General features: G+C 43.3%; 1 protein-coding gene across 1 annotated transcript; it reads right to left on the bottom strand.

Annotated features, from left to right (window-relative positions):
- Positions 1-1289: 1289 nt before the first annotated feature.
- On the bottom strand, positions 1290-9665 carry MED4 (mediator complex subunit 4). The gene is made up of 7 exons (XM_084293173.1): positions 9559-9665; positions 7836-7902; positions 7330-7500; positions 6901-6958; positions 5892-5978; positions 4887-5018; positions 1290-2040 (listed from the first exon to the last, which is right to left on the bottom strand). The coding sequence occupies exons 1-7, from the start codon at positions 9654-9656 to the stop codon at positions 1868-1870; spliced, it is 786 nt and encodes a 261-aa protein (XP_084149299.1). The 5' UTR covers positions 9657-9665; the 3' UTR covers positions 1290-1867.
- Between the last annotated feature and the right edge of the window lie 1079 nt (positions 9666-10744).

Genomic DNA, 10744 nt, shown 5'->3' with positions numbered 1-10744 from the left:
CGTTTTCATTTCTACATCCCCATGGGACTTGTACATATGTCAGTTGTCTGGTAGCATTACTGACATTACTGAAGACTGCCTAAACAAATAAGAACAGACTTGATTACCAGAATTTCCTGCAAGTAGTATAAAAAAAGTAAGAGAGAATTCTGATCTGTGCATCTGGTAGCCTTGTTGCAGGGGAGAAACCTCTAACTGGCACGAGCAACAGTTTGCATAAGTAACTTTCTGATAAAATCAGAAAAATAAAAGTGGCTGTCATCATGACTCCCTAAGCAAAACAGAACAAGGAAAGGAAAGCCAAGGGAAGTGACTCTGGAAAGATGAAAGAACGCTATAGCTGAGACAGGAAGTACAGCTGAGGGAAACAAAATAGCTTCTAAGAACTGCAAAAAAATTATAGGTGACAAGAATAAAGAATCTGTGAGTACTTCAAATTGAAAGTAGCTGAACCTGCAGTGTGCCCCAAAGCACATCATCTGTGGTGGTTTTACTCAGCTGGGCAGCACGGTTCCACCACTATCACTCTCTCACTCAACTGCTGCAAAGGGAAAGTGGGAGAAAATACGATGGAAAGGGCTCAAGGGTTGAGATAAGGACAGGAAGATCACTCAACAATTACCATCTCAGGCAAAACAGACTCAGCAGCTCCCCCCAGGCCCTCTCCTGCTCCTGCATGGGCTCCTCTCCATGGGCTGCAGCTCCGGCCCGGGGCCTGCTCCTGCGGGGGCTCTCCATGGGCCGCAGCCTCCTCCAGGCCACATCCACCTGCTCCACCGGGGGCTCCTCCACGGGCTGCAGTGTGGAGATCTGCTCCGTGTGGGACCCACGGGCTGCAGGGGGACAGCCTGCTCCACCAGGGCCCTCTCCACAGGCCCCAGGGGAACTGCTGCTGCCTGCCTGGAGCACCTCCTGCTTGATTCTTCTCACAAAGGCCACCCCTGAGGCCCTCCACTACCAAAACCTTACCATATAAACCCAATACACCATCTCCAGGATGCCCAACCAAAGTATCAGTGAGGTCTTGCAAACTGGCATGTCACATCACTGCCTCAGGATCCACACTTTTAGGTGTGTACTCAATAAGCTCAGCTGGAAAAGAGGCTTTCAGCTGCTGACTGCTCAGCTGCTTCTAATACTGACGCGGCACTTTGCAAAGGGGAAAATGGAGTACAAACTTCTGAAACTCAATCAGAAATCAAAAAAATGCTGGCACAAAATGTGCTGACTAATGAAGTTACCACATCTGAGATCAAAGTTAGCAAAATGCAACAAAGTAGCATCAAAGGTGAGTTTATTTATGACAAACCATTCATTATATATTACAATAATTACAAACTTTTTTTTGCACCTTGCTGCCGTGTTTTTGTTCTCAGAACACAGTAGACGATCAAGAACATGGATTTCAGCAGTAACAAAAAAGATATTAAAATTACAAATTTTATGCCTCATTTCTGTGCCGTAGAAAAGGCTATCATCAAAAGAGTGAAGTTACTAACAAACATACAAGGGGATTCCCCTTACACCTTTTTTTCCCAGGAACTTTTATCACCTAACATATAGTAAATATTTATATACACGTGCCCATCTCTTGCATACATACACATTCACACATTTACATAATCACTGGAAATTTGACATCGCTCCTCCAGCAGAAAGCTCCCATTTTACTTGAGCATCTAATGGGGGAAAAAAAATCTCAAGTTCATGGTTTTAGATCAGTCACCCTTCCTTTTTTTGAGCCAGCTGCATCTTCTCCTTGCACGGGACTGCCAGCAAAACCAAAGGGTATTGTAGTCTGTGACTAACAGCATCCAACCTACCTTCACCACAGGAAACGTCTAGTAGGGATACTGTCCCTCTGCACCTAGTCTGAGTCACTGCTGCTGCTCGAGGAGTCTGTTGACATAACTTCTACATCATCTTCGTTCTCTTTATTGTGTCCTGGAGGCTCCAACATGAAGTCATTACTGTGATTAGGAGGTAGCATGTTCATTGACATATCACTTGACTGCCAAGGATACTGAGGAGCGAGCACGTCTGGAAACAAGGGGCAAAGTCAATCAAATATAATCAAATATCAGCTTTGTACATCTACAAATCAAAAACAGAACTCCAGTGTAAAATTAAAATTAAATCTTAAAAACATGACTGATTTTTGGACAGTTGAAACACTCAAGTAACACCTGGAAAACATCTCATGGTGGAGCCATTCTATCTCTGTAAAAGCCTTTTCTGCCAGAGTGGCCCATTTTTGTAAGTGGCTCAATCTCTCATCACTCCGCATCAAAACAGTAATATTCAAACGGTGCTTTGAAGATGAAAAGCTCTATAAGAGCTGACTTAACAGGCACAAGCACCAGCAGTAATGAAAATGGCCACCCTGTCAGTATGCAAAAATAGATGAAAATATTAAATAAATAAAAAAAAGTAAGGCAGATCACAGAAATTTAGACTTAAAGGTTTTGCCTGAATTTGGGTCAAACACCTTTGGTTATTCTTTTTCCAACAGCAAATATGGTGCACCAAGGAGAAGACAGTCCTATAACAAAACCAGGGCCAGTCAGTGAGGAATGCCCCATGGCACCCCGGCCAGTACAACCTCAGTTGCCTGACTTCTTTCAGATCTATTTCTTCTGATCTCCTACTTCCAAAGCCCTCCTTATCCTGTACTTCTCACGAATGTAAAGGGAATCCCTCCCCCTGTAACGCTTTCTTTATCTCTCCCTTCCTTGCCCCCCAAATACCTCCCTCTTCAAAGCCACAGCATTCATCAGTATGCCATTTCTGCTCCCTTCCTTCTATTCAACGCTCCTACTGCTGTGTTTCAGCTCCTCTCACTGCCAGGCAATGTAGCTAAACTCTATCCCATGGAAGAAAGCAGGTAGCTCTTCCTTACAGAAGGAATTACAGATAATTAGAGTCAAAACTGAACAAAAACCCACCCAAACGAGACTTTCAGGACAGAAAGGGAGGGCCGTGCCAAGGCAGGAGGTCACATACAGTAAACTTACTTTGCACACAAGAGTGGCTTCTGACCTTGAAGCCTCCAGACACCTGAGATTCCACGTCTGGTACTACAGCCACAGTCCCCTGGTACCAGACGTGTGCATTCCTGCATTATCTCACCACACAAATCTGACTTACCACCAGACGTAAGGCCACAACACAGACTATATGCCAGTTCTCTGCCTGCTTTAGGAAGACGGACAGTAGCACCAGGTGGTTTTAAATCAGCTGTGACGTTAGCCAACTTCATTTAAACCAGCTGAGACTGTAAACTGATGTTTTACATCCTGTGGCCATGTTTTCAATGCCAGAATTAAAGTATCAATAAACCTGGTCAAAAATGTGTACGGAACAGCCACGGAGTTGTGAGGATACTCAGCAGCCCAGTGGCTAGCTCGCAGGCTCATTAAGGACTCAGCAACTGGGCATTTCTCTGTAGAAGTCTCTGAAAGGACTGAATTCCATAATTAGCATTCTCAGGACATGCCCGCCACACACCAGCAGGTTCAGGATCCCTACGCAAAATGCTGTGTCAGTCTCTTTCTTTTAAATTGAGGCTTTTCCCTCTTACCTGACAGTCTGGTAATTAGAGGATTTCCCCTGACACAGGAGACCCAGATTCAATCAACTCCTTTCCTTGAGTTCAAATCCCACTTTTTCCAGCCTCTCAAGAAGAAGCCCAAAGGAGTGAGCTTTCAGTTCTAACAGAGACGACACTCAAACAAAAAGAGCAAGACTGACATAACACAGAGGAGCCAGCCAAAATGGGCTCTGCTAAAATTTAGGGAAACGTCCGAATTACAGCATGCTACAAGACACAATCTTGACACCTCTGACCACAGACCCATCTCCAGCACTTCCCTGCTGGGTTGCTGTGAACAGACTTCAGGGCCCCGTTCCTTCTCCTCAGTTCACTGACTTGAATCCTACAGATTTCCCTATTGTATCCAGGGCCAGGGGTTTAGAAAGGGAGATGATGCAGAACTTCAACAACTGACTTTCTAAGAGGTGACATGAGGATTAGACAGGTGACTGGAAACACAAACTCCAAGTTTATTGTTTCTCCAGTGGAGTTGCAATATAGGCATTTCTGTTGTTTGGTGTTTTTTTTTTGTTTGTTTGTTTTGTTTTTTAATATTTTTTGTGTAATTTTTGAAAACAAGCTTTTCATAACACCTGCAACAGGCTTAACAGACAGCAGAAACTGTTACAGATCTCCTCTGAATCCAGACTAAGAATTTTTCCACAATTTAGTCTATCCATGGTAACTTAACGCTGCAGAGCAACAGAACTACTGAATTCTTCATTAAGCTACTGTCATTTACCATTAAATTATATTATCACGTAAATGAATGAATCCCACCAAAGTCACTGAAAATGCCCTAGGCAATGCCCTAAGCAATTAACAAATCAAATCTTAATTCCTACACTCAGGGCACTGCCTCACCAGCAGTCCTTGCCAATGGCTTTTCAATCCAGAAATTCTAACCATTCTTGCTATGCAGAGTGTAAATTAAAGGAAACCAGGGGATGACAATAAACCTCCTGTCTTCTGAATACAATTTTATTGTCATCGCTAAGACAAGGTTGCTTTGGAAACACTTCTTTTTGATGTGATTTGATATCATTTAGTTTACAGCAATCTAGAGCAAGAGACTTGAAGGAACACCAAGTTTTGTTTATATTGACTTAGCTCTAGTGTCTGCAGTATGATTTAGCATGAAATAAGATGATGTAACTTTTGTTAACTCCATTGACTAGCCCTTCACTGCTACAGAACAACGTTGGCCATAATTTTTGTTATTTTAACTCTGATTTGCCACTGCTAAGTAACGTTTGTTCTGACATTAATATAAGAGAAGCCTTTTTTTCCTTACCTGGCAGTCTGCCAGCTGCAAGGGCATCCCCTGGTAAGTGTCCATTAACCCCATTAGTGGATGGGTTGTTCATCTGACCCAAGAGGCCACTCCTCATTTCTAGATCTGTAGGATAGGGCCTACGCGGGTCCCCTTGAAAAGAAAAAAAAAAAAAAAAATTAACAATTGCCTTGCTCACGTTATTTTTTTTCTCTTCAGTGCCTAGTTTCCTGATTAAAAAAAAAAAAAGTACTCAGGTTGAATCAGCAACGAGCATCACCCATATTCTGTTAAAATACAAGACTTTCCTTGTTCACTGGCACCTGGCAATGAACAAGGATTTAAGAATTTAAAGTACATTTTAAAAAATAATCCACATTTAGAAGATCACTTTGGTGTCTCTGCTACTTGACAGCTAAATAACAAGGACAGGGGATGAACAGATTGACAGCAGCCCTGAGGAGAACTGTAGGGTGCTCTTGGCTGTCAGCTCACATCCAATTTTTCAGTGAGCACTTGCAGCCCAGGAAGCCAACTGTATCCTGGGCTGCATCAAAAGCAGCATGGCCAGCAGGGTGAGGGAGGTGATTCTCCCTCTCTGCTCTGCTCTTGAGAAACTCCACCTGGCGTGCTGCATTCAGCTCTGGGGACACCCAACATAAAAAACACAACAGGGACCTGTTAGAGCACACCTATAGGAGGGCCACAGAAATCAGAGGGCTGCAGCATCTCTCCTATGAAGAAAAGCTGAGAGAGCTGGGGATGTTTTGCCTAGAGAAGAGACTGTCTCTAGGGAAACCTTCTGGCAGCCTTCCAGTACTTACAGTGAGCTTCTAAGAAAGATGGAGAGTGACTTTTGCAAGGACATATAGTTATAGGACAACAGTTATTGATTTTAAACTGGAACACTGGAGATTTAGATTGGTTCTAAGATTGGTGAGAAATTGCATTATGTTAAAAACACTGTAAGGTCAAATACCAACCATGCTTTGTTATTTAAAAAAATATCAGAAAAATGTTATTTACCTGGTACCCACGTCAGTGGGGCACAAACAGCATTGCTAGCACTGATCCGATGGGCATATTTAATTATTTCTTCAGATGAAATGGCACCTGGAAGAAGGCAAAGAAAGTCACTGTATTTTTTAAGAGACTGCACTATTCAGTTATTTCAGAATATTGGATACTGTCATATTGAAAACATTGGAAGTGTCATTTTGCCAAACATCAAGAGTGTTCTTCGAATGCAATGGCTGCTAAGATTGCAAGGGCTACACAAGAACGAGAGTTGCGGTGAACTGACTTTTCAGCCACGAGTTCAGTACGCTTTCCATGCCAACTGACTGCTCTCCAACCCTGTGAAAAAACACAAACTAACCTCTTTCGTGGTGCAATTCAACACTTCTGTTATGAAACTTTCTGTAGTAATTAAGATTTCTTTTTTTGATAATTGTAGATTATACATGTAGCACACCTTATTTAACAAATGCATCTATATTACAGGTAACTAAATCTTTATGAAAATCCTTGATTTTTTAGAAGAAAAATGACAAAAATGATAAAAGATACTGTAAAGGAGACTAGAATTCAGTCTAGCTTGGCAAGAGCCACAGAGTAGCAGTAATTGATACAAATACCAACCAGTACCACCATCTGATCAGTCTTTCATATACAATGTTATTGTACAAAATACAAGCACACACAAATCATTTCCCTTATTTAAGTATTTGGACTGAGGCAATTTGCCTTTGGTAAGATGCTTACACAAGCAGATACACCACTATCAGTCCAAGAAGGGCATCAAGAAACTTGAATTCAAGTCTAATATTAAGATACGTTTGACACAGAAAATAATTCATTTCTGAAAAACACATTCTGCCTTTATTCTGTTGAAATGGTTTACAGGTTCATAATGAAGTGGAAATTTGTTTTATAGACAAAACATCTGAAATCTGTGGTGACGATATTAAAAAAAATAACTTGAGCTCACTAGCAACTTTCTTTACATCTGTGTTTGTGTATTATGAATACTCACCTTTTCTTGCCTTTTCAATTGATTTCAGCTTTTCCTTTGCTTGATAAACAGCTGTTGCCTAGTTGTAGGGAAAAAAAGAAACAACCAAAACTTAAATACATCTTTCATTTGCATATTTCTACATGAAGTCAGCTCTGTGAATAAACTGTTGCATTTAATTGCATTTTGAGAGAGAAACTACTCAAGGAACATTTTCAAAATAAACAGGCATAAAGTAGGTTTGGAAGCAAATTACCATTATAAAACTAAACTGAATACCATGATAACTAGACAGTATTTGACTACTGAAAGAAAAAAAATAACAACACTAAAGCTCTCACAAAGTTTTAAATATTTAAATCTTCTCAAACTAACACAACACAGCCTTCTCCAGAACCATCTTTTTCACCACGTAGGCGCTCAAAAGCGAACACATCATTAAGAACTTACCAGAATATGCTCTGCTTCTTTCAGTTGCTTCTGCAGCTGCTGAATATCATTATCCCTCTTTTCTACCACCTTTTCTAAAAGCTGCATTTCGTGATGGATTTTCCCCTGGTCAACTGCCAACTTCATTAGCTCTTGAAACTCTCCATCTCTCTGAATCAGCAGCTCCAGGATCTATTAGACAAGAGTTTTGTACAACTTTTAATTAGCTCAAGTAACAACATAACCTCAATTGTGCTGTAAAGAACTGACATCCACAAGAATATTTCTGTTTGCATGAAAAATGAAACTGAATTTCTTGCTCTTTTTGCAGAAACAACCTAGGAAGCACACAACAAATGAACAAACAAACACCAACATGAGGACCAAGAACTTTTTTAGTAGGGCCTCAGCATCGCTATTGGCCTGAGTACTAGCATGGACAAAGGGAGAAAGTAAAAAATGGAAAAAAAGAAGTAAATCATAGTGCTCACCCACACAAAGAACTACGATTAATAAAGTCAGTTTACCTGGCTCTCTTCTCCTGGTTGTGGAAGTTTCTGGTTTCTTGAAATTGCCAAAATTTCAATCAGTTCCCTGAAAGGAAAACTGTGTGTTTATGCAATTTTCTAAGCCATTATTTGTAAATCACATCCCCATATTATCAAAGTATCTATATCATTATAAAAGTATTAGTGTACTTGAGTATTTTACAGTTTTATATTGTGGTAACGGCAGGGATTTTGCAACTAAAAGTAATTCTGTGAATAGTTTCCTGACTGGAAAACGTTCTCTTTTTTGTTCTTTGAGCTCATGGATTAGTTGTATATTTGTACTCAAAACGTGCTAAGTCCTTGCCAAACTGCATAAAACACAAGCAGAAGCTGAAAAAAAAACAGCACAAAAAATGCATTCATATCCTACTTTTACTGCCTTTGTTGCAAGAGGGCACGAAAGTTTAATTTGTCAACATTATTTTTGTTCTCCGCTTTTCCTCCACTTTTACTGCAGAGCAAATATCACACTTGGGTTTACAGCAGTTAAGTCTGTGCTTTCATACATTTTAGGTTTGTTGTGAAACTGCTTCTATAAAAACAGATATTTCCACAATGGTACATTGGCTGTGTATCAAACAGACACAAACACTGAAAAACTGGCAATAACCTAGGGCTAGGTGAGAAGTGCTTCTCAAACAAACTTCTTGATCTTGCTTCATGGTACCCATTTACTGTTATGAAGAGCCATCAAGAACCTCAAAAGGGATTCAGTAAACAAAACCATGCTGCAAAAAGGCATTTTGCTATCAATTTGGCAAATGTGTTTGATTTCTAAGGCTATGGACAGAAGTACAGCACTGTGCATGAGTACTTATTTATCCAAAGTAGAGTCCTTGGAACAGCACCGACCCTTTGCTTGGGCAGGAGCAAGCAGCTCAAGAAAGATATGACTAATATAGTAGTGGAGTCATAACCTTAAAATGACAACAGGTACTTTCCAAAAAGTCTGAAAAAATACCTTGCCGGTAAAGCTGTGAACAGTATCTTGGTCTAAACACCAAAATTGTTTAGCTCTATGGGGCTGTGACACCACTGATCAACAGGTGGATTGCGTTAAATACTGCTAAGGGATGCTCTGGATTCGCTATGGCTTCATTATAGCAGAACCAAGATGGAAAAAAAATGTTGTGATAAAGAGCACACATGTTTTTTTCCAAGGAGATTAGACATTCTCCAGCAACCCACGTCACAAGAAAATCTAAAACTTGAAATAACTAGAAATTAATTATGAACTTAACTAGAAAGACAGTAGCAACTCAGCAGCATGGTTTCCTTGGGGCACCTGTGGTGGCTGTGGGGAGCGAGGCAGCCACACAGACAGCACGGGATGCTCCCCCGGAAAGTTTTCGGAAGCTCCTGCTCTTGTTGGGAGCAGGAAGGTAATTAAGGAGCCGTTTTAATTACGCTGCCAGCCGGGACACACAACATGGTGGCCAGCTTGGCTGGGGCTAGCAGCGTGGCCTCGTAGCAGCCGGGACCGCCACCTGAGCACCGAAACCACCTTTACCGCTGCCTTGGCACTGACCAGAAAAGCTTAAACCGCGAATTATGACTTTAGCGTGATTTGCATTGAAAAATAAAAAAAACGGAGGGGGAGGGGGCACGAACACACGCCTACCCCGAGCCCCTCGCGCCCCCCGCTCCCTCCCACGTCCCCACACCCGTAGCAGGCAGCAGCGGGGGCAGGTCACGGTACCTGGCCAAGAGCTCCAGGTCCTCCAGCGCCGCCAGCAGCCGCTCCCGGGTGCTGCTCCGCTCCCCGCCGCCCGCCACCGCCGCGGCGGCCGCCGCCATTACGCTGCCGGCGGCGGAGGGGGGGGGAGGAGGAGCGCAGGGCGCATGCGCAAGGCGGCTCCGCGGGGAGGGAGGCGCCGCCGCTGCCATTACGCTGCCGGCGGCGGGAGGGGGGGAGAGGGAGCTGCGCAGGGCGCATGCGCTCCAGTGGGGAGGGCAGGCGGCAAGGGGCTGAGGGGAGGGGGGTGGCGGCTGTGTGGGGGCGCCCTCTGCTGGAGCTGGGGCTCTGCTGGAGGCGTTTTGGGACCCAGGGTTTCCACAGGAAAGCCTCCTGATTGAGATTTAGATGTGCTCTAAAGGTTTAGAAAGCGAACGGCGAAGGAAGGGCTTGCGGCTTAGCGTTTTTGCCTCAGTGTCTGAGGGGCTTGATGTCTGAAGATCCCTTTGGTGCTCTATGCAAAGGGAACAGTTAAGTCCCTGACACTGCACATGTAACAACACCCCAAGCTTTACGTAGAACAGAGCCAAGAGCACCTCTTACCTAGGCTGTCTGTCCCATAAGCACAACCTAGAGGAGACATGACCTCTCCATGGAGGCTAACGGCACCTCCGCCTCCATTACCCAAGCCTACGTGCTGTCATCGGACAGTGGGGCAGCGAACATGCAAATCCTGCCCTCGGTCCTGCCGGCAGCTGAGCTTTAATTAAAAAATACTGTTTGGCATTTGTGTCTTTCAATGTTGCTGCATCGGGGCTGGTGCTGTCAACAGGCCGCTAGCTCTGGGTGGGGTCGCAAGTGAAGCCAGTGGAATTTTTGACGTTCGTGAAACTTTTGGTTATGGGAAGACATGGAGACGGGAGGTGGAGGGCAGCTGAGGGAGTGAAAACGAGCCCGGGGCCAGGGTTTGTAGCAGGGGTAAGCACTTCCACAGAAGAGCACGGAGTCCCCAGGCTCCACATTCTTCTGTTGCCAGCAGGCAGCTGCAAAACCCGCCAGCAAACAGAGATTCCCTTCTCCCTTGATGAGAGAAAGCACTAGGCGAACGATAACATCTCTGGCTGTTCTGGTATTTACTCTGAATATCCTTTTTTACCTTCTGTAATAAGTATGTCCCTGAGAAATTTACACTTATTAAGAAAAAAAAAAT

Source organism: Netta rufina (assembly GCF_964035555.1).
Source record: "Netta rufina genome assembly, chromosome: 1".
Lineage (NCBI taxonomy): Eukaryota > Metazoa > Chordata > Aves > Anseriformes > Anatidae > Netta > Netta rufina.
The sequence above is the reverse complement of the archived record's forward strand: the minus strand, read 5'-3'. Positions and strand labels throughout refer to the sequence as shown.